This window comes from Phascolarctos cinereus, unplaced genomic scaffold (assembly GCF_003287225.1).
Source record: "Phascolarctos cinereus isolate Bilbo 61053 unplaced genomic scaffold, phaCin_HiC Scaffold_4;HRSCAF=312, whole genome shotgun sequence".
In the NCBI taxonomy this organism is placed as follows: Eukaryota; Metazoa; Chordata; class Mammalia; order Diprotodontia; family Phascolarctidae; genus Phascolarctos; species Phascolarctos cinereus.
Window position 1 is genome coordinate 729,796,734 of NW_027555847.1, and position 21,560 is coordinate 729,818,293.

Here is a 21,560-nt window from a genome sequence, read left to right on the forward strand (position 1 = left end):
GACAACATCTCTATCGACTTTGGCAAAAAGACCTCCACCTTGGGGAATGGGGCAGGGCTACCCTTCTGGAGGAAAGCCCATTCTGCACTGGAATGGCTAGGAAGTTTTCTTTGACATCCAGCCTCAGTCAGCCCCCAGGCTAACTTTGAAGATGCCACCATGACCCCAAGTCTTCTCTTGTCCAGCTACACAAGTTGGTTCCTCCTCTTGGGGCATGGGCTCCGGTTCCCTTCCAGCATGGCTGCCTCCTCTGGGCGCCCCCTAGCCTGGCCTCAATGGCCTTCTGAAAGCCCGATTGACCCCAACCTTCCAGACAGCTGTGGGGAGGACAGAGGGGCCCAGAGGGAGGTGAGAGCCCACGGTCCTCCGCCTTCCTCCCGTCTCACCTCCTCTTCAGTCAGGTCAGCTTCCTTTGTTATCTTGGTGCTTAGCACATGATGTATGGTACATAGTAAGTGTGTGCTCAGTGCTTGTGGACTGACAAGAGAAGGCATGTGTGTGGAGCTGGCTTCAAACGTTCCAAAGGCCCTCAGGTAGCAGAAGGATCGCTGAGCCCCGAGGGCGAAGCTGCCTAGACAGGTAGTGAGTGAGCTCCTTCTCCTCAAGCAGGGGCCCACTGGGTAGATGAGGACACTGAGCCAGACAGATGAAGTGACTTGCCCAGGGTCACACAGCTAGGAAGTGCCTGATGCCACATGTGAACTCAGGTCTTTCTAACTCCAGGCCCAGTGCTCTGTGCATAGTGGCGCCCCCCCAATGCCCAGCTGAGGCCTCTTCTTTCTCTCCCCTCCCCAAACAATTCCTTTCTAGGGGATTTTGCTCCACCCTTTGGTTAGATCCAATCCTGACTAGCTTGGCAATGTATAGATGACCTGTGGGATGTGGCTAAGTTTCCTGGCCCGCCCGAGCACCATCCTCCAGGGGAAGGACTGCACATCTAGATTGAAGCCTAACGATTGGAATGTGTTCTCAAGCCTAGGCTGGTGGTCACCAGGTTAAGGGGATGGGCTGCGATCTGCCTGGGTGGATCAGGTCACGGATCTGTCTGAGACTTTGTTAGTGGGAAGGGAAGGTCCCCCCCCCCAAGACTGTTCACTCCCGGAAGGAAGGGCCTCTTGTTTGCATCCCCAGTGCTGAGCATCTGCCTTCCACGTGGAAATAGCGAGGATGCAGATGAGAGAGGATGAGGGTTAGCAGGGATGGGAGGAGCAAGGAGAGTTTTTCAGGATTGGGGACATGGAGGCATTTGTAGGCAGCAGGTGAGGAGCCAGAAGCTGACAGAAGGTAAATGACAGTGGGGACAATCTGAGCCAATGGAGGGGTTGGCCTTGGTCAGGAGTGATGCCGCCTAGTCATGGGAGACCCAGAAGGAGGAGAGCGGGGCAGAAGGTGTCTGGGTGATGGCAGATGACGAAGAGAGAGGAAGGGGTGCTCTGGCAAATGGCACCATTTTTCTGTAAAACAGGAGGCAGATTCTTCACCGAGAGAGTGGGAGGTTTGAGGAGGGAGGAGGAGGTTTGGAAGAACCGCTCGAGGGGCTGGAGCGGGACTGCCTGGCAGCCATGACAGCCCTGTCGAGGTCGCGTAACAGGTTGGCAGGGGAGCTTTTCTCCATCTTCCATCAGGAGCCTGTGTGTACATGAGAAGGTGGCAAAAAGTGACCCAAGGATGAGGCAGGGCTGCCACACCAGGCAAGAGGGGGCCAGGGACTGAGCACAGAGTTGGGCTGGTGTGCCTGGGGCTCACGATGGGATGAGAGGAGAGTGGAGCCACTGCAGGGGAGATGGCACACGAGAAAACCGAGGGGCCGAGGGCCTGGAGGCCACAGCGATGGAGAGAGGTCTTCAGAAGGGAGAAAATGGTGGGGATTAGGACTGAGAAAGGACTGTTGGACCACAGGAGCACTCCAAGTGCAGCCCCGGTGGTCAAGGGCGAGATCATTTCCATGGGTAGCTGAGGTGGGGCAGTTGGGGCCGCTTGAGGGAGCTTCCACAAGCAGGAACTTGAGAGGAGCAGAGGTTACCGAGGGATGGTGGCAGGATTCTGAAAACGGCCATGGGGAGCAAGGAGTATTCCGGCTCTGCCTGTCAGGGCAGAGTATGCACATTGTAGGCCAGAACCCAACTTCTGTTCCTGAGACTATGTCCGTGTGCATCATTTATTCAAAGGATGGTTAGTGACCCCTTAGAAAAGGAAGCAGCGATTAGTGGCAGCGTTGCGTCAGCCAGACTGCTTCCTTTGCTTGGCAGGATGACTAGATGGGTGAGCCAGGGCAGGCTGGGGGCACGACTTCCCTAGAAACGAGTTAAGCATTTGACAAACGTCCCCCACTGTCCTTGCAGAAAAGATGGCGAGGTGAAGGCTGGATAAGGGCATGACTGGGGCATCATGTGGAGGAGGCTGAACAGCATCTTTAGGACCTTATCGGTAGGAGGCGCCCAAAGGTCTCCAGCCAGGGAGAAGCGAGTGAGCGTGCACTCAGAGCATCCGGCCTCTGCCTGTCTGGGCTCACCTCCCGAGGAGCCTTCTCGTGCCCCACTCCCGGCTTGCACATTCTGCCTCTGCTTTCTCTCCCTACTTCCCTTGTCTATGGCCTTTTCTCTCCATTCACAAGACCACTGACCTCCTCGTGCAGGCCCTCTTCACCTCTCACCTAGACTATTGCAATGGCTTCTTAATTGGTCTCTGGGGCACAGGGACAGGTCTGACCATGTCACTCTCCTGTCAGAGAAACTTGCAAACTCCCCATTGCCTTAAGAACACATACTCTTCTGTCTCTGCACCAGTTGTCTCCCATCCCTAGAATGGCTCCCTTCTTACCCATCCGGGGCAACTCTGGCTCCTCTCATGGCTCTGCTCCAGGAGGGCTTGACCCACCACACCCCTCTGCTCTCCAACTCACTTCCCAAGGCCTCAGAGGAGTCCCAAGTTACTGGTGCAGTCAGGGCGCCCTTGGGGCTGATTGACGGACTATGTGAACCGAAAACCTGCCTCCAGAGCTGCTTCTTCCCTTCCTTCCCCGCCTCGGAATTTTCTATGGTTTAAAGCAAAGAATCCAAGCTTTTGTGCATCTCTGCCTCCAACAGCCAATCTGACTTTTCTCTGAAGAGGCCCTCTCCCCAACCTCCTCCTCCTATCTCCTCTTCCTCCTCCCTTCTCATTGTCTCTGTGTATCACTTTTGCTTACAATTGTCAAAGTTGATGAGGGATTTTTTTTTAATATAGAGATCAGTGGTGTTTATTGAATGGCTCATTACAAACAAAATATATTTATGTATAAAATTTCTCTGCATGTAAAATATCCCTTTCCTGTGGTCAGAGGAAACAAAACCCACCCAATAGCAAATGGGGCAGTGCAGGTTTCCAGCATGATCACCCATCCACGGCCCTAGCTGGCTGGCAGTGATCCCTCTGGATCCGGACACAAGTAGCTGCCCGCCCTGGACTCACCCAGCCAGGCTTCCAGATTGGCACAGGCGCCCCCCACCCAGCTCCCAGCAGCAGGACAAAGGCACGCACATTTGCAGGCTGGTGGATCCCAGGGCCTCTGGCCACCATTTCTCTTTCCGTAGTTGTATTTTCAGCCTTGAATTTGGCCATGAAGATGATGCTCTGAGCCTGGCTCACTTGGCCTATCCTGATTAACCAGTTTTGTTTCACTCTAGATGCTCTGAAAGGGACCCATTTCATTGCAGCCCCAGCCCCAGCCCCAGCCAAGGAGTACCTGCAGCCCCACTGGCCTGGGTTCAAAAGTAGCTGGCTCCCAGCTTGGGAGAGGAGCTAAGGGGGACGCCCAGAGGCCCTTCAGAACTGGCCACCTTTGACCAGCATTCTGAGCTTTCAACAGGACGAGCCACTACCCTGCCGGGGCAGGAGAGCATCTGAACCTGTCTGCACAGCTGCTGCTGGGGCTGAGAACTGACAACCACAGAGGTTTCGGGCCTCCTGCATCGGGCTGGCACCCAGCCTCACATTCCCTGTGACTTCTCTTTAAAAAGAATGGGGCTTTCCCACAGGCAGCAGCCAGCCCCCCAACCGCAGAGCCCAACCTGGCTGTGCCCTGGCATCCCACTGGGGAGGGGCTCTGAGGTTCAGCTCCCTGCTGCTGGACCCACTTGAGACAAGAGTCTGCACTGGTGGCCAGTGTCAGGGGCTGCTCTGTGGGCACACCTTCTGGCCACATCCTGGCAATAAAGGCTACTACAACCCTGGCAAGCTGAATCAGCCAACGAGCAGTCAGCAGATCCATGAAGGCGTCCTTGGAATCAGCCTTAATCAACCCTGGCTGTGGGACTGCAGCTGGGCTGGCGGCACGAGGCTCCTGTGCCTGTCTCCTGGCCATCCCATGGGGCCCGCTGGGCCTCTGCTTTTCTGTCTGGAGCAGTAACCCAAGTCCCCTCCTCCTGCCTACCAGCCAGCCACACCCTAGAGCTCTCAGCATCTTTGTCTCCATCTCCTACAGAAAGGGGCCAGGCTTGAGCCCAACTCAGAGCAGAACCCTGGCTCCTTGGGCAAGCCCAGAATCTCTGAGCTGGAGGAAAGGCACCTCGAGGGCCTCTGACTTAACCCAGCAGGGACCGACCAAGAAGAGATCTCCCCTCTGACTTCCCGACGTGCTGGTTTAAACTAGTGGTTACTGGCCTCTATCTCGAGACTTCCAGTGTGTGTGTGTGCTGGGGTGGGGGTAGGGGAGCCTCTCCCAGAGGCAGCCCCAAGACCAGGCACAATGGAGTGGAGGTGCCCAAAGACCTCCTCCCTGATGGAGACAAGGCAAAGTAAAGAGCGGACGACAGATGGCGGGCGGGCCTGCTGGTCACTGTGTGGAGCATGAGGGGAACGGTGGGGCTGGGCCCTCTCCACCCACAGGCTGGGCGATGGGGCCCCTCCTCTCACAACAGAAACAGCAAAGGTGACGTGCTGGCCGGCCATGACGAAGCCGATGGGCTTATCCTCTTGGGACCTAATGAATGTGGATCTCGGTTTGTCGAGCTGTGGGAGAGGCTCCCTCTGCCTGCTGGGGCCACTCCTTTCTGTGTGGGCCCCCAGCCCCAGGGGGCAGCCGCAGCATTGCTGGGGGCAGGCCGGGCAGTGGGTGTAGGCACAAAGCCTGGGGCTTGGGGGGCTCCCTGTCCACACCTGCTGTCTGAGGGTTCAGCAGCAGCAGCAGCTTGGGTGTTGGCCAGGCCGGAGGTCAGCTGTCGGTGTAGACAAAAAGGATATCCTCATCAGTGCCATAACTAGTCCTGGCTTCCTCAAAGTTGGTCACACTGGTGCTGCACATGCCTGTGGAAAAAACATCCCAGATGCCAGGCTGTCACAGCAGCCCCCCAAGCCCTTCTTAAGGCCCACTCCGGCCCACGTGCATCTTCCCACACGCCAGGCTGTCACAGCGGCCCCCCGAGCCCTTCTTAAGGCCACTCCGGCCCACATGCATCTTCTCAGGTGCCGGGCTGTCACAGCGGCCCCCCAAGCCCTTCTTAAGTAAGGTTCACTCCAGCCCACGTACATCTTCCCTTCTGCCTGTCTGACTCTGAGCTAGTGAGCTGCCCGTCACCAGCATGGCTTGGCAGAAGCTACTCACGGTCTGCGTAGGCTGGATTATTGTAGAAGATGCTCTCGGAGGCTCTGTTGTAGCCACACAGCACAATGAAGTGGCCCTGGTAGTCAGGACCCCTGCAGAAACACTTCTGGCCGATGGGCAGGAAGCAACAGTACTTGACGGGGCTGGAGCACAGGTCACACAAGAGCAGGACTGCATTGACCAGGACGATGGCCACATGCCCCTGGGCCAGGTGCTCCTGGATGTCTCGGACAGTCACTGTGCTGGGGGAGGGGAAGCCTGAGCTCAGTCCTGGGGAAACCCTGACCCTGGGGGGGGCGTGGGCCTCTCAAAGCCTCCCTCACCAGCCCCACCAACCTGTCAGAAGGAGGCTGGCTGTCTGCCCCGTGGAATTATGGGCCCCTCCTGGGCACACACTGTCGTTTGCCTTTCTTTGTGTCCACAGCAAATGTTTACTGACCTTTTCTGGCAGATGGGGGTAACTGGGCCACATGAGCACTAATACTGTGTGGCTCTGACATCTGGAAGCACTGAGGCGACAGATCCTCCTTGGCCTGGCTGCTCCACATTAGGAGAGCTCTCATGTTCTATCTGCCCTTTGGGGCAAGGGACAACAGCTTGAACCTTTTTCATTGACAGCTTCCATCGCTTTCCCCCTTGGCTCTTCCAAGCTAAATATCCCCATCATGGGGCCAAGTTTCAACAGTGCCCTGTGATGGCCTGGATTCCTAAGCCCAGCCAATCCCCTAGGGCTAGTGTGCTCTGACCTCTGGACTAAACACATGCTCTCTCTCAAGGACTGTCCTCTAACTGAACAACAATCTAATCTTCTGGAACTGTCTCATAGACTTTAAATTAAGGATCTGAGCTGGGTGATGCCCTTAGATGAGCTCCTTTTATTTACCCCAAAACCCCTTCACATGGTACCCCTCCCTTTCTTTCCTCTCCTGGGAGTCAACCTAGGCTTTCTCACTGTCTCTGACCCCCACATTCAGTATCTTTCCAAAGCCTGTCCCTTTCACCTCTGCAGCATCTCTAGTGGATTTCACCTCTGCTACATCTCTGCTCCATTTCACGTCTGCTGCATCTCTGGTCCATTTCACCTCTGCTGCTTCTCTGGTCCATTTCACCTCTGCTACATCTCTGGTCCATTTCACCTCTACTACAGTTCTGGTCCATTTCACCTGCAGCATCTCTCCAATATGGTCCCTTCTCTCACTCTGCCCCAACCCTGGCACAGAACCTCACTCCATGCCTGGACTATTGCAGTAGCTGCTGGGGAGGCCTGCCTATCTTTCTCCACTCCAAGCCATCCTCATTTACCCACCAAAGTGATTTTCCTAAAGTGCAGGATCAACCATGTAACACCTCCCTGCCCTAATTTAATAAACTCCAGTGGCTCTCTATGGCCTCCAGGATCAAACAGAAAATCATCTGTCTGGCCTTCCAAACCCTTCATAGCCTCAGCCCCTCCCTTCTCCAGTCTTCTTTCTTACACTTTACTCCCATCCCATGTACTCTGTGATCCAGAGACCTTGGTCTCCTTGGGTCTCCTCACACAAGACCGTCCATCCCTGGCGCTGGGCATTTCCTATGGAGGTGCCCTATGCCTGGAGTGCTCTCCCTCCTCATTTTGGTCTCCTGCCCTCCTTCAACTCCCAGCTTAAATTCCACCTTTTGCAAGATGCCTCCTCCCATCCCTCTTAAGAACAGGGCCTTTCCTCTCTTACCTCCCAATTTAACCTGCCTATACTTAGTATGCACACAGTTATTTGCGTGCTAGCTCCCCCACTGGACTGAGCGCTCCTTGAGGGCAGTGACTGTCTTTTATCTTTCTTTGTATCCCTGGCACTTAGCACAGTGCCTTGTATAGAATAGGTGCTTGTTGGCTGATGTCCTTCTCCCAGCCAAGGCAAACCCTTCAGCCCATCCCTCACCTTTTCTCTCTCCATCTTCTGGCTGCTGCCTACAAACATGTCCATGTCCATCCTCCATCCACCCTCTGTGCTCCCATGCATCTCCTTGAAGCTGTGGGCCTCTCCTTTGCAGCCGAGATCCTGGAGAAGTCCGCCCACTCTTGGTATCTCCTCTCTTCCTAACTCTGCCGTCTGGTTTCTGACCTCATCATTCACCTGGAGCTGTTTCCTCTACAGAGGCCCACCATCCCAGTTAGCCTCAGGGCCTTCTCTCCATGGTCATTCTCCTGGACCTCCTCTGAAACCGCCTAGCACCCCCTTTGGATGCTTTCTAGGTCTTCCTTACTCGGCTCTCTCCCGATTTTCTTCCCTGTGTGGCTGCTCCTTCTCAGTCTCTTTGGATGGACCTTCATCTAGGTCTTACCCACTAACTGTGGGTGTCACTGTCACCCCTCTATCCCCTAAGGTTCTCTCCTGGGTCCAAAGTGTGGTCTGGGGACTTCCCCAGACCCTTTCAGAGGGCCCATAAGGTCAAATCTGTTTTCACAATACTACTACAGACATTTCTCTTTCTAATGGTAAATATCAAAAGGCATAATTCAAGCTAAACAAAAGCTTTTTGGGAGGAAGGGTCCTCAATCATGTTTAAGAGTGTAAAGCCATCCTGAGATCCAAACATTTGCAACACACTGACCTAGGACTCTCGCTTGGTAAGCTCCTCAGCTCCCATGGCTCAGTAACATCTGTAGGGCGAGTAGACACAAATCAATAGACGTGGGCAGCTAGGTGGCGCAGTGGATAGAGCTCCAGCCTTGGAGTCAGGAAGACCTGAGTTCAAATCTGGCCTCAGACACATAACACTTACTAGCTGTGTGACCCTGGGGAAGTCACTTAACTCCATGGCCTAGCAAAAAAATAAAAAGAGCAATTCTATGATTACTTGGGGCAGTTGGTGGTGCAGTGGATAGAGCATGGGCCCTGAAGTCAGGAGGATGCAAGTTCAAATCCAGCCTCAGACCAAACACTTGATACTAGCTGTGCAACCCTGGGCAAGTCACTTAACCCAAACTGCCTAAAAAACAAACAAACAAACAAAAACCCAACAAATCAATAGTGGTGCTGTGAGTCTGTCTCCCGAGCTGGCGTCCCCATGGCTTTACAATCCGCGGCCTTTCTCTCCATGCCATCCACGCTACCAGTTGTTTCTTTCCGTTATCTTGAGCACCCAACTCTGCCCTCCTCTTGCAGCCTCACAGTCCTCATCCCCTCCCCCCAGATGCTATCCCCCACACTGCTGCCCAGGTAATTTCCTTCAGGGCAGCTCAGACCACGCGCCTGGCCCCTTCGACCAACTACGCTGGCTTCCTATCGCCTCTCTCCTCAGAAACTCCTCTGTTCAGCTTTCTGAGCCCTTCAGCGCCTGGCCCTGATCTATTTTCCCAGTCTCCCTGGACATTAGTAATCCTTTCCACATCCTGGCGGTAAGGGCATGGTCCCCCCCCCCCAGCGTTCTGGATAATCTGCGTAAAATGTTTTGGCCCTCCCTCTGTATCAGAGAAGAAGTCTCAATTATTATGGTATTAAAAGATAAAATATGTTGATATTTTACAACAATATACATACATTTTATGCACCTCAGAGTTTCTAAACTTTTTCTGTGCTGTCTGCTGGCCTTTGTGTGTCTGCGGCTTCTGCAAAACCTCCCCTAAATTTCCATTTCTTATGCTGACCCTCAATACATCGAAACTGCGATGGGGACAGTCCCAATGTAGAGGGGATGTCCCACAGTCCCACCCAGCTATCCCAGGCTCCTCTTCCCTCTCCCATAACGCTTTCTACGCTGATGGTCTGGCTCCCAGGCCTCAAATTCCCTCCCCTCTGCCTCCTGGAGGCCCTCCTCCCTTGCTGCTGCATGCAGCCAGATTTCCCTGTCTACCTCATTCTGTTGCTTGGCTGTCTCCCAGAGTCAGTGCAGGCTGGGGTTGGAGGGCTCTTGTGAGGAAGGCTTGTTGGATCCTTTGTTTCCCCAGCCCCTCGCATAGTGCTCAGTACAAAGTACGTGGCTAAGACATGCTCACTGACAGGCAGGCAGAGAAGGAAGGTGCAGAAACCCCCCAAAAAAGGAAGAGCCACACTCAGGACACAGAGCAGGCTCTTTCCTGTGCCATCACAGGGACCTGGCGGTCTGGGTGTCTAAGGAGGCTGCCAAGCACAGGTGATCCACTGGCCCCATAATGCTCTCTGCTGACCTCCCAAGCTTGCCCTCCCCTGCAAACTCCAAATTCTGATCATGGAGTGAAGACAGCTATTGAAACTCCAAGGAAACTCTCACCGCTGAGGGACCCTTCAAGGGGGTCAGGCAGAAAGGGCCACGGGGTCACAGGAGGGTCCCTGGGGGAGAAGACAAGCTGGAGCAATGACATGCTCTCCAGGAAGCCACTGGCAAGAAGTACAAAAGTCTGAGGGTCCCACTCCCAGCCAGCAGGCAGAGGTAAGGTAATGCACTGGTGCCCTGCAGACAGTGAGAGCTGTCCTCTCTTCAAGGAAAGGAGAAGCCATCCTCTCCACTGGGCACTTCATTAGAGAGATGGAAAACATAAGTGAAACTGGAGAAGAGGGGCTTCAATGCCAAAACAGACAAGGCGGCTGGGGTGCCAGCCTTGGGAGCAGGAGACCAGCAGGAGACCACTCCTGGTTCTCCCAGGAAAAGGAGCTGGACGAGAGCAGAAGGATGCCCCTAGGAAAGAGACCTGGAGGGCACAAGAGCTGGGCAGGAGACTGGATTTGGGGAGGGGGCATTTGAGAGGCCTTGGCGAGATATGGTTAGAGCTGCAGAAGAAAAGCGTTTGACCTCCAGGAGAAGCATGAGGAAGGAAAAGGTAGCAGGGCAAAGGCCACTGGGTCCATCAGCTACCTTCCCCTAGGGAAGGGGTCACAGGCATGGACCGTGGGCAGCCAATGCCAGGCTCCCCCACCCCCGCTCCCCATTCTTCCCTTTGCAGGATGGCTCTGTGAGAGGAGAAAGGGAGGGGGTGAAAAGCGCAATGCCAGCAACCAGGAAACTCAAAGTGAAGGCTGATTTTGGCAAAGCTGTCCTCAAGTCCCCGTAATCCCACAGCCTTTTGTGGACAGCTAGAAGTGGGGGGTCGCCGCTGGGACGCAGAACTTGCCTCGATCGAAGCTTCTGACATCACATGTCATGCTAATTTTGGGCTAAAGGCAGAGATGTGGACTTTTCTGTGGTTTCGTCACGTCTGATTCTTCACGACCCTTCTGGGGTTTTCTTGGCAGAGATTCTGGAGGGGTTGGTCATTTCCTTCTCCAGCTCATGTGACAGATAAGGAAACTGAGGCAAACAGGGTGAAGTGACCTGGCCATAGTGCCTCAGCTAGGAAGTGTCTCTGGCTGGATTTCAACGCAGAAACCCAGGTTCTGTGCACTATGGCGCCACCTAGTGGGCCCCCATGGACTAGAGAACACCATGAAACGAATTCAGAATGGGCTTGAAGGGTCAAACAAGAAGCCTGGATGTTTGATGAAAATGTGGGAAGAGGTCTCCCGTGGAGAGCCCCAGGGATCTGACATCGATGGTCTGGACCAAGGCACAGACGGCCAGGGAAGGACACAAAGCAGGGAGGGGTCACAGCAGCCTGGGTTTGCGAAGCTCCTGCCACTGCCTCAGAAGCTCCCGACAGCCCAGGGAGGGGTCTGGGCACCAAGAATCACCTTGAAAAGAGTGAGATGGGAGAGATGGGCTGGTGGAATGATGACAAAGGTCATGGCCAGCCAGACAATGACAGAGAGCGGGAAAGGGAGGGAGGATCCTGACAGGGCCAGCTCTCAAATATGCGATGGAGTCAGAGGGAGGCTGCCCAGCAGGCAGTGGGGCTCACGCCAGATAGAGACCCAAAGGTCCCAGAGGAGAAGCAGCATAGCGCGGGTGGGGGGGGTGGAGATCTTCCGAGAGAGCAAGTTTCTCTGATAAAGGTCTCATGTCTAAGATTACAGAGATGGAACTGGGAGCCCCCTCTCCAGCTGATAAATGGGCAGTTTTCAACAGAAAAATCCAAGTCATTAAGAGCCACGTGAAAACATGCTCTAAATCACTGCTGATTAGAGAAATAGCCAACTCTGAGGTTCCATCTCAGCCCCGTCAGACTGGCAAAGCTGGCCAAAAGTGAGCAGTGTGAGAGGGGCTGGGGCAGCTGGGGGAACTGGGAGCTAGCCCAGGCAGGTGGAAAGCAATCTGCAATGATGCCCCAAAAGAGAGGAAACCACCAGTATTGCTCCTATGTCTCTACCCCAAGGAGATTAAAGCAAGAGGAAAAGGACCCACATGTACAGAAATATCTATAACAGCTCTGTGTGTGGTAGCAGAGAATTGGAAACTGAGGCAAGGCCCTTCACCCGGGGAATGCTGGACAAGCTGGGCCGTAGATGTGATGGAATACTATGGGCCTATAAGAAATGAGGAAGGGGTGGGTGCAGAGAAGCCCACGGACAAGTTCTACAATGACAACAGCCAGATCCCAGAGCTTGGCGGCTGATAGCGTTCACTGCCAGGGCTCTGGTGAAGTCTGGGGTCAGGTCAGGGCAGTGAAAGGCCTTGAGCTGAGAGTGTAGGAGGGCTCAGGGTAGAGTCGGGAGGATGGAGGAGGCAGGGATAGCACCAGAGTGGTCACTGAGGGAAGGTGCTGCCAGTGGAGGCGGTGGGTGCCCCTTTGCCATGTGTGAGATGGCAGGTGCTCCTTGGCCAAGTTGCCCAGCAGGGAGAGCTAAGGCAATGATTACTCGCTGGGTGACCTCTCTAAGCCTCAGTTTCCCCATCTGTAGAATCAGCATCAAGGCTACACTCTCCAACACTTTCCAACCAGGGAGTCAGAGCTGGGACAGCAAAGCAGCTGGCGCTGTCAAGGTGGGCATGCAGCAGGATCTGAACTCAGGTCCTCTCTACACCTCAGTACCTCCGGCCCTTCCGGAGCCCGGGCCGGCCGCCACTCTCTCTATTAGCCCTGGGGCGATCGGTGGCTCAGGGGGGCCCAGGGGCAGGTGAGGGGCCTCACCTCTTCTCCACCAACACCTTGCAGGACGAGGCCCGTGCGAACAGCTGGTTCACCCGGCTCTCCTCAGCGTCGAAGTGTCTCCTGTAGAAGGACTGACCGGAGAAGGCGGCGTTCAGGCTTTGCCAGGCACTGGCCTGGTACTGCCCCGGCCGGGGAGGCGGTGGGGCTGCCAGGGGGGCAGCAGAGCCTGCCCATCCCCCCTCTCCCCGCCCCACCTGGTTGCGGTAGCCCTTGTCCACGCCCAGCGTCCGCGTGCAGAAGCGGTGGCGGGCCCCGAAGTGGCGCATCAGGTAGGCCAGGTCGATGGTCCAGATGCTGCGGGTGAGCTGCAGCTCCTGCAGGGCCTGCTCGAACGCCGAGTCGTCCTCTAGGAGCTTCAGGTACCTGGGAGTGGGGGAGGGCGCGGGTGGGCCACCGACCAATCACCGAGCTTCGGGAGCGGGGGTGGGGCGGGGTAAGAGATAGCAAGCAAGGGTGGGCCGCCGGCCAATTACCAAGCTCGGAGGGGAAGACAAGGGAGGGGCCAGGTGGGGAAGCTACCAATCACGATGTCCAGGAGCGTGGGAGGGGGGCGGGGGGGAAGAACAGAGGGCGGTGGGCCGCTGGCCAATTACCGAGCTCTGAAGGGAGAAGGGGGGCGGAAAGGGACGGAGCAGGAGTGGCATCGAGCTCGGGGGAGGGGCGGGAAGGGTAGGCCAGCGGCCAATCCCAGCGCCCAGGGGAGGGGTCACTGGCCCGGGCCCCGCCTCACCTGAGCACCATCCTGGAGCAGGCCAGCCCGCAGTCCCAGTGGTACAGCTGCTGCACGATGGGTACTTTCAGTTGCACGAAGTCGCCTGGGACAGAGAACGAGCATCGGAGGAGGGCGGGGTGGGGGCCCCTCAATGGCCAACAGTGGCCCCGCCCCGCCCTCCAAATGTGCTGGCTCCGCCCTGGGAGCGTCAGCCTGAGGCCCCGAGTTCAAATTCAGCTCCAGCCCCTGCCCAGTCCCGCCCTGCCCAGTCCCGGGGCTCCTCTGCCCTTTGTCTCCGGATCTCCCGAAGAGCTCCAGGCTGGGCATCCAGGAGATGCTCATAAAATGCTCGTTAGCCTCGGTCAGAGCAGGCTAGCACCCCGTAAATGAATCCCCACGGTGCCTCGGTCTCCCTCACCATCAGAACGGTCTAGAAGCCCGTAAATGGGTCCCCAGGCCGTGCCTTAGTCTCCCCGGCTGTCAGAACGGTCAAGGACCCCGTAAATGGGGCCCCAAGATCGTGCTTTAGTCTCCTCCCCTCCGAACAGGCTGACTTCATACACGCCCCTACTGTCCGTGCCTCAGTCTCCCTTACTGTCAGAACGGTGTAGGACCCAGTAAATGGACCCCCCTGATCGTGCCTGCCTCAGTCTCCTCCGCGGTCAAAGCAGTCTAGGAGCCCGTAAATGAACCCCCACGCCGTGCCTCAGTCTCCCCGGCTGTCAGAAGGGGTTCACTCCATATCCCTCCCCTTCCCCTTGCCCGTGCCTCAGTCTCCCCGGCTGCCCTCACCGGGCTCGGCCCCGGCTCCCTCGGCCTCCTCCCTCATGTCGCCTGCGGGCGGACGGGCCGGGGCTCGGGCTGTGGGGGCGCCTCGGCCATGGCCCCGGCCCGATCCGCTCCTGCACGGGCCTCGGCCCCTGCCTCGGCTCCTCAGCCCCTCTCCGGCCCCGCCGCCGCCACTGCCGCTCCCGGGAGGACGCGATATCGCACACGGCGCATGCGCCAGCGCACAGCACGCTGCCGACGCTTACGCACGGCGCAGCGGCACGCCCGAGCCCCGCCCCTCCCGTCCTCCTCCCCCCGCCCCTTTCTCGCGCACGCGCCCCAGGCCCCACCCCGGCATCATTTCGAGTTTCTTCTCCCGCCCCCACCGGACCGCCTAGGGGCAGAGGGCTTTCCGGAAGTGCCCGCCCCACTTCCGGGCCCGGTGCATGCTGGGACCGCGAGGCCCGCCATTCAGTTACCCCTGTTCGTCGCACGTTCGCGCCTCCGGAGCCGGAACCGCAGCCGGGGCCGGGGCTGCAGGTGAGGCCGGGCCGAGGGGTCCGCGCGGCCCGGGGTGGGGGTGGAGGGGAATGGGAACTGGGGGGCGGGGAGAGGAGGAGGAGGAGAGCAGTGCGTGGGCCAGAGGCTTTGGCTCGGCGTTCAAGGCCATGCCTCCCGCCCCCGCGCTTTTGCCTGGCAGGGCCTCCCTCTCCCCAGCGGCCTCGGGGTCTCTGTGCGCCTCCTCAGGGAATGCCCTGGGCCCGGGGAAGGAAGGGGCCGGGGTGGAGCCGGGCTGGGGGTGGAGCCCCATCCCCGCCCCACCCCACGCCGTAAGCCTTGTTCCCTCCCTTGGTGCAGACCCCCTCTCCCTTGGACCTTGGCGCGGGCGGCGCGAGGGCTGCCTGCCTTAGTCTCCCCCTCCAGTCCATCCTCCACTCAGACCCCAGAGGGATCTCCCTAAGCGCAGGCCGCCCCTGTCGCCCCCCACTGCACAGCCCTGTGCTGACGTGCCGAGCCCCCTCCTCCCCCACCGGCCCCTCCCTCCCTCTCCCCACCTCCTGTTCCCCCCCCTCCTTCCTCCCCCCTCCCCCTCCTCTCCCTGCCTGCTGCTGGTCTCCCGGGCTTCCAATCCCCCTTCCACACACTGGCTGCCTTCCCTAACTGCCCTATTTCTGCTACACACTTCCCATCTATTCTGCCGGTAGATTGCTTTGTGTAGAGTTGTTTGAGCTCGGTCTCCCTAGATGGCAAGCGTCCTTCTTTCTGCATGGTGCCTGGCTCCTAGTGGGCTCCTGATCAACTAGTTGATGTCCTGCCTCAGACACTTACTAGCTCTGTTACAAGCTCTGAATCACCTCTGTATGAATCAGTTTCCCCCTCTGTAAAATGGGGATAATAACAGCACCTACTTCTCAGGGTTGTTGCAAAGGTCAGCTGAGGCAGTATCTACAAAGTGCTTACTTCGTATAGTGCTTGACATTTAGTAGGTGCTACATAAATGTTTATTCCTTCTTTTCCTCCTCCTTATCCCAGGTGCTGCCCAGGCCTCCTGGACCTTGGGCATAGGGGTGCGCCACTAAGATGCCCCCTCTAGAGACATTTGGAGTCTTTTGATCTTGGCCAGAAATGTCTGTCTCCTCCTGGTTCTGGATGCCTCCCCAGGGTAGGGAGGGGGTATATCTGGTGAGATGGGGCCCCCTTCTCTTTCTGGCCCCCAGAATTGCCCTTGCTTGTCAGTCTTCTCTGTGTGACAGCCTCCTTTCCCTTGGGCCTGGGCCTTGGTACGGAGAGCTGGAGGGGACCCTCGGGGTTTCTGGGCTGTCCCTGCCTGATTTGGGTCCTGGTGAGCACTGAGCCAGGGGCCCCCAGCTCTGGAAGGTGCTAGGCTTGGAGAAGGCCTGGCTACCGCACCGCCTGGTTGAGTGGCTTCCTAGCGCCCACAGGTCAGCAGAGCCTGGTTTCCTGACGCTCCTTACCAGCGTTCCCTGTTTGGTGCCTGCAGCTTCTTTGTCTCAGAATGTCGATTGGCGTCCCAATCAAGGTCCTGCATGAAGCGGAGGGACACATCGTCACTTGTGAAACCAATACTGGGGAGGTATACCGCGGCAAGCTGATCGAGGCCGAGGACAACATGAACTGCCAGGTACCTCATCGCAGCTCCACTTGACCTTGGTGGAAGATGGCACAGCCTTGGTCTGTTCCCCACCTTCATTTGGTGAGGGGGATTTGGGTTACGGGTGCCCTGTGTGCCAGGGGGATAGGTAGGTAGGGCCCAGGCCACGGTTGGGGATGTGGCCCCTGATGACACAAGGTCATGTGTGGAGAGAGTTCCCATAGTTAGTAACCAAGACCCAGGAAACCTTGAAGAGGAAGTCCACTGGCAGCAACAGCCAAGGGCATCAGATAGGGTGACATTGTGGCCCCCCAGGACCTCGGCCCCGGTTCCTTACCTTCTTTTCAAGGCTGCTGGAGTCTCCAAACTTGATACTGTGATGAGGGACGATCATTGTTCTCTCTGTGAATGTCGTCTTTTGGGGTGATGGAATTCAACCCCAAAACAGCCCGAGAACCTGGGTTCGAGTCTTGCTTCCCTCCCTCCCCTGCCGACTTCAGCCTTACCACGCCCCAGGTACAGGTAGCAAGCAGCGCAGGCAGAGGGGGTTTTCTCACTTGGTGCCGGTGGAAGGCCTGAGCCTCCTTGTGGGAGGGGGCACTGCTGGGCCCGGCCACCCATGCAGGCAAGTGCTGAGGTCTTTTTGGTGGCAGGCCAGGTGCAGGGGCTGGTGGCCTTGGAGGTGTCCTCCCTAGTGATAATAATTATAACAGTAATAACGTTTGTGTCATGCTTCTGGGTTTGCAGAGCACTTGATAGGTATTAATTATCCCCTTTGAGGTTCACAGCAAGCCTGGAGCAGGCGCTGTTATGATCCCATTTCCCGGTTGGGGACCCCAACTAATGCCCAAGGTCACCTGCCTGTTTTCTGAGGTCAGATTTGAATTTGGCCTTCCCTGACTCAGGCCTAGTGCTCCCAGTGCGAGGATGCAGGGAAGGTTTCAAGGAGGAGGTGGTAGGAGGGGTTGGAGAGGGAATGGTTTGAGCCAAGGCTGCCCTGAGGTTGCAGGTTCAGGGACTGGATGGTGGTGCCAGCAGGCAGGGGGCTGGACAGTTGAACTGCAGGCTGTGAACCGGAGCCCAGAGACAGGAGGTGGGCAAGCCAGGAAGCAGGGAACACGATGAGAGGAGCTGACTAAAAAGCAGGCAGGCAGGCTTTGGCGGAGTCAGTGCTGGGGAGAACAGGGCAGACTCTGCCCTTCCCCTGAGGGAACTTACAGGGATGAGACTCTGTACAACAGGGGAAGGTCCTCCCAGAGGGGAGGACCAGCAGAGGCTTCTCAGAGAAGGTGGGCTTCGAACCTTGCGTTTGGACTCCCAGAGGTGGGGAGAAGGGAGGGTGTTCTAGGCATGGAGAGGGCCAATGAGTTCAAAGGTACAGAGGTGGGAAGTGGAGTGTTTTGTTTGACGAACAGTATTTACAGCTGGATCATAGAGTATGAGGAGCAGAGAAAGCAGAAGGTGCCAAGAGAGGTGGGAGAGGCCTAATCATAGAGGCTTTGAAGGCCAAACAGCCTCTCGTATATGCTCCTGGAGGCCGTAGAGTAGAGAGGAGGGGGTGATGTGGTCAGACCTTCACTTTAGGAAAATCGCTTTGGTGGCTGAACAGGGCACGGCCTGGAGAGGGGAGAGACCGAGGCAGGGAGACTGTGAGGAGGGTCTGTACAGGGGGAGCGGCAGGGTCAGAGATTCTGCCAAGGTGAAATGGATGGGCCTTGGTACTCCATTGGATCTGGGAGGGGGAGGAGTCCAGGGGCCTCATTGGAAGTGTGCCGGGTCAGGGAAGCAGAGGTGCCGTGGGGGTGGGGGGGCGTCTGGCACCCAGAATCTCAGCGTTGGAAGGGGTCTCCTAAGGCCGGCGGTAGATGTCCCCTCTGGCTCTGCCCCCACCTCAGTGATTTTCCCAATATCTGTGGCTTCCGTTATCTCTGCACCTCTGGGTGCTCTGTCCCACATCACCAATTGCATTTGGATGTCATGACTCATAAGCATCTTAAACTGAACGTGGCCCTCCCCAGTCCCCCTTCCTCCTCAGCGCCATCCTCCCAGGCTCCTGCCCTTGGCCTCATTAGCTTTAGCTCCCATCGCCCCTGGGTCCAGTGTGCTGCCAAGACCTGCTTTTACTTTTGTGATGGCCACCACTCTGGTGCCGGGAGCACCGCCTCGTGCCTGTGCTGTGCCAGGGGCCTGCTGGTGGGTCCCCCTGCCTGAACTCTATCCCGGGCACACATGCCAAAGAGTGTACAGATCTGACCTCATTGCCCCCCTCCTCAACCTCCAGAGGCCCCTCGTTGCCTCTGGGGTCAGACAGACTTTATTTGGATTTGACGCCCTTCATAATCTGGCCCCCTGCAACCTCATTAACTTTACTTAGCCTTGCGAGCTGTGATCCAGCCAGACCAGCTCTGTCCGTCTCCCACCTCTGTACCTTTTACCTTGCTGTGCCTCTGGACTGTTTTGCCAAATGTGTTGTCAGTTTCTTTCCCTCAGAGGCAGGGGCAGGGCCCCTGACTGGCCACTGGGTTCCCTTGCAGATGTCAAACATCACAGTCACGTACAGAGATGGACGAGTTGCCCAGCTGGAGCAGGTTTACATCCGTGGGAGCAAAATCCGCTTCCTGATCTTGCCGGACATGTTGAAGAATGCCCCGATGTTGAAAAGCATGAAGAATAAAAACCAAGGCTCCGGGGCCGGCCGGGGGAAAGCAGCCATTCTGAAGGCCCAGGGTGGGTAGCCAGCCAGCCCGCCCACCCGCCAGCCTGCCCTGGGCTTTGAGGCATGGGCTTTCTCAGCTTTGCCCAGATGTAAACGTGGGGGAGGCTTCTGGGAAGGTCTGACTGGGCCCGAGGGGGAAGGGAAGGGAGGCCACACACTCGCTCACCTGCATGTGTGTGTACCCTCATGCCTGGCCTCACTTATTCTGGTTTTTCTTCCCCCTGTCTAGTGGCTGCCAGAGGAAGAGGACGTGGAATGGGCAGGGGCAATATTTTCCAGAAACGAAGATAATCTCCTCTGAGGAGCAGGACTCTGTGCTTGTGGTCCGATTTGAGGGCTTGGAGCTCCATCTTTGGGTATCACCTCTCCTTTAGGTGAGGGAGGGGCAAGAGGCTCACCAGCCAAATAAAAGGTGTTTTGGCATACTTGAGCCTATGCGGTCCTCCACTGGTCCTGCCCTTTCCTTGGGGTGCTGCTGGGAAGGCCAGGGCTGGGGGTGGGGGATAGAGAGTGCTTCCCCACAATGGCCCCTTCAGGCAGCTGGGGATCCGACCGCCCTCCTGTTCTGAGGCTTGAAGGAAGCTAGAGATGGAGTGCTGGGCTGGGGCATAGAGGGCATGTAGAGGTCTGCTCCAGGGCTCAGCCCCTTGTATTGGCTGCTAGCAGAGGCTCCGTAGGGCACCTGGGGAATGGGCGGATGGGAGATGAGAGCGGAGGCTGGAGGCAGGGAGACAGGATTGGAGGCTGTTGCTGTAGTCCCGGTGAGAGGGGAGGAGGGGCTGACCTTGGGTGGTAGGAGATGTGGCAGAGGCCGGAAGGAGGAGGGAAGGCAGCCCGTGGGGGTCAAAGGGACACTTCCTCGGGTGCTGACGACGCTGTAAGCAGCTCTTCTGAGCCCTGGGTGTTAGACCAGGCCCCTCCCCTCTCTGGGCTTCCTCAGTCTGCCCATCCCACTCCCAGTTCTGACTTGGGCCTCTGAGCAGTCCTGGGAAGGGCCTGTCGACCTTCCTATTTGTCCAGTCTCGGGGAGTTCTCTAACGGACCACAGAGAAGGGCCTAGAGTTCTTGCTAAGCTGGGTCTGACTCTTCAGGTAAGGCGTGGACAGGCTGTCTGGTCAACAAGCATCTGCCGCTGGGCGTTGGGGACACGGCTAATGGATAAATAAAACCACTCCTGCCCAGAAGGAGCTGAGTCTAATGGGGGGACCAGAGGGACATAACTGTGCACAAAATCAGAGCTGGGTGGGTGGGGCCAGGGAGAGTAATCGAGAGGCTTCATGCAGAGCGTGGTGCTTGTGGGGCTCTTGAAGGAAGAGACCGGGGAGATGAGGAGGGAGTGCCTTCCAAGCACAGACAGCAGCCAGTGCAAAGACTTGGAGGTGGGAGATGAGTGTTGTGTTAGCTGGACCATTCAGTGCTGGAAAGACGCCTGGGTAGGAGTTTCATTACACTTAGAGGCAGTAGGGAGTCACTGGAGATGGTTGTGGAGGTAGGGAATGTGGTCTGAGTTAGGCAGTGTGGAGGGAGGATGAGATGTGTGGCCACAGCTCGGGGCCTGACCCAAAGGGGCGGCTGTGGGAGGATAACACCAAGGTTGTCAAGCCGGGAGGCAGGAAGGGTGAGGAGGCCTTCCACACAAAGGGGGGATGATCTGGGGAAACACGGGTAGCATGGTCCCTTTGAGACTTGTTGAGATGTCCAAAGCTCTGGGGAACTTGGGGCTGGTGGGCAGTTCCTCACTGAACACTGTGCTAGGCACCGGGGAGGGAACGGTGAAACTTCTCTCAAAGAGCCGTGAGTTCTAATGGGGAGGTAACAGCTATGTTATTTAATGTGTTTAAAGTATGTTCATGCATGCAGTCATTCTGTTTGAAGTAGAAAGGGGAGGCTCAGGGCAGGCTCTGAAGGGCTTTAAAAAGCAGACAGAGAATTTTCTCTTTGAGCATCCACTGAAGCTGATCTGGAGGCCAGGCGCTCGGTCAGAGCTGCCCTGGAGGAGGAGGTGCTGGTCTGGGGGACTGAGGTAGAGGGATGAAGGCCTGTGAGTGGAGGGAAGGCCTTGACTGTGGGAGATGATGGCAAGGTGCAGCCGATACCACAGCTGGGGTCGAGGCAGAGGAAAGGGTCCAGGACAGTGACAGGGTAGTCTGGGGGCCTGAAAGATGGAGGTGAATCCCATAGAATTGGAAGTCAAGGAAGAGAGGAAGCTCCCGACTTCCAGCACAGGCAGGTCAGACGCGTGAGGCTGTAGGGACGTCGTCTTCGAGGTACCTACCACGTAACTGGTGATGTGGGCCTGAAACTTGGGGGGTGTTGGGGCTGGCCATCGAGAAATGGGCCTCCTCTGCTTAGGGAGGCTTGTTGAGGTCAGGAGATTGGAGAAAGGGATTGGGAAAGGCGTCCTCTGAGGTGAGGAGGAAGAGCAGCCAGAGAAATGCTCAGAGCCCATCGATGCAGGGTTGTGTGTGATGAACAGCTGGGAGGCCAGGGCCCATGGGGGTGAGGAAGGTGTAAGGAGACTGGCGGGGTGGGAGGGGACCGGAATATGAAGGATCCTGGACTTGATGCTGGAGGAATAGGGAGCCACAGAATAATGTGTTGAGTAGGGGGTGACATCAGGCCCTTGGTGACTGACTGGAGAGGGGCAGTGGGGAGAGTGAAGCTGGCAGACCCCCACCCCCACCCTAGCAG

The 21,560-nt window shown here is 57.1% G+C and overlaps 3 protein-coding genes and 1 long non-coding RNA gene across 14 annotated transcripts in view; 2 read left to right on the forward strand and 2 right to left on the reverse strand.

Annotated features, from left to right (window-relative positions):
* Positions 1-21,560, reverse strand: part of LOC144456632 (uncharacterized) — a 469,008-nt gene that overhangs the window by 220,802 nt on the left and 226,646 nt on the right. The window lies entirely within an intron of this gene.
* Positions 3,199-14,275, reverse strand: GUCD1 (guanylyl cyclase domain containing 1). Of its 10 annotated transcripts, none has more exons than XR_013485630.1 (7): positions 14,065-14,275; positions 13,291-13,375; positions 12,755-12,923; positions 12,540-12,631; positions 8,342-8,380; positions 8,171-8,219; positions 5,730-5,818 (listed from the first exon to the last, which is right to left on the reverse strand). XR_013485630.1 is itself a non-coding variant. In XM_020977663.2 (6 exons), the coding sequence occupies exons 1-6, from the start codon at positions 14,099-14,101 to the stop codon at positions 5,192-5,194; spliced, it is 717 nt and encodes a 238-aa protein (XP_020833322.1). In that variant the 5' UTR covers positions 14,102-14,270; the 3' UTR covers positions 3,199-5,191. The 10 variants fall into 10 exon arrangements, 6 of the variants coding, with proteins under 6 accessions (XP_020833322.1, XP_078008034.1, XP_020833323.1 ...); XR_013485629.1 differs by having other exon boundaries at positions 5,735-5,823; XM_020977663.2 differs by lacking the exons at positions 8,171-8,219; positions 8,342-8,380 and adding an exon at positions 3,199-5,283 and having other exon boundaries at positions 5,582-5,823; positions 14,065-14,270.
* Positions 14,470-19,299, forward strand: SNRPD3 (small nuclear ribonucleoprotein D3 polypeptide). The gene is made up of 4 exons (XM_020977675.2): positions 14,470-14,580; positions 16,043-16,183; positions 18,688-18,880; positions 19,099-19,299. The coding sequence occupies exons 2-4, from the start codon at positions 16,058-16,060 to the stop codon at positions 19,158-19,160; spliced, it is 381 nt and encodes a 126-aa protein (XP_020833334.1). The 5' UTR covers positions 14,470-14,580; positions 16,043-16,057; the 3' UTR covers positions 19,161-19,299.
* The window catches only part of LOC110201755 (glutathione hydrolase 1 proenzyme-like), an 81,791-nt gene continuing 79,958 nt past the window's right edge, over positions 19,728-21,560 (forward strand). For both annotated transcript variants that reach the window (XM_020977624.2, XM_078151900.1), the window contains exon 1: positions 19,728-19,960. The gene's annotated coding sequence lies outside the window, so the exon portion shown is untranslated. The remainder of the gene's footprint in view (positions 19,961-21,560) is intronic.

What these genes read in the sequence shown, in the direction of transcription:
- SNRPD3 (XM_020977675.2), top strand. Translation starts at nt 16,058, where the DNA reads ATGTCGATTGGCGTCCCAATCAAGGTCCTGCATGAAGCGGAGGGACAC. An exon ending in AGGACAACATGAACTGCCAG is followed by an intron (nt 16,184 to 18,687) that starts GTACCTCATCGC and finishes GTTCCCTTGCAG; the next exon opens with ATGTCAAACATCACAGTCAC. An exon ending in AGCCATTCTGAAGGCCCAGG is followed by an intron (nt 18,881 to 19,098) that starts GTGGGTAGCCAG and finishes CCCCCTGTCTAG; the next exon opens with TGGCTGCCAGAGGAAGAGGA.
- GUCD1 (XM_020977663.2), bottom strand. Translation starts at nt 14,101, where the DNA reads ATGAGGGAGGAGGCCGAGGGAGCCGGGGCCGAGCCCG. An exon ending in TGCTCCAGGATGGTGCTCAG is followed by an intron (nt 12,924 to 13,290) that starts GTGAGGCGGGGC and finishes CCCCACTCCCAG; the next exon opens with GTACCTGAAGCTCCTAGAGG. An exon ending in TAATCCAGCCTACGCAGACC is followed by an intron (nt 5,284 to 5,581) that starts GTGAGTAGCTTC and finishes TTTTTTCCACAG; the next exon opens with GCATGTGCAGCACCAGTGTG.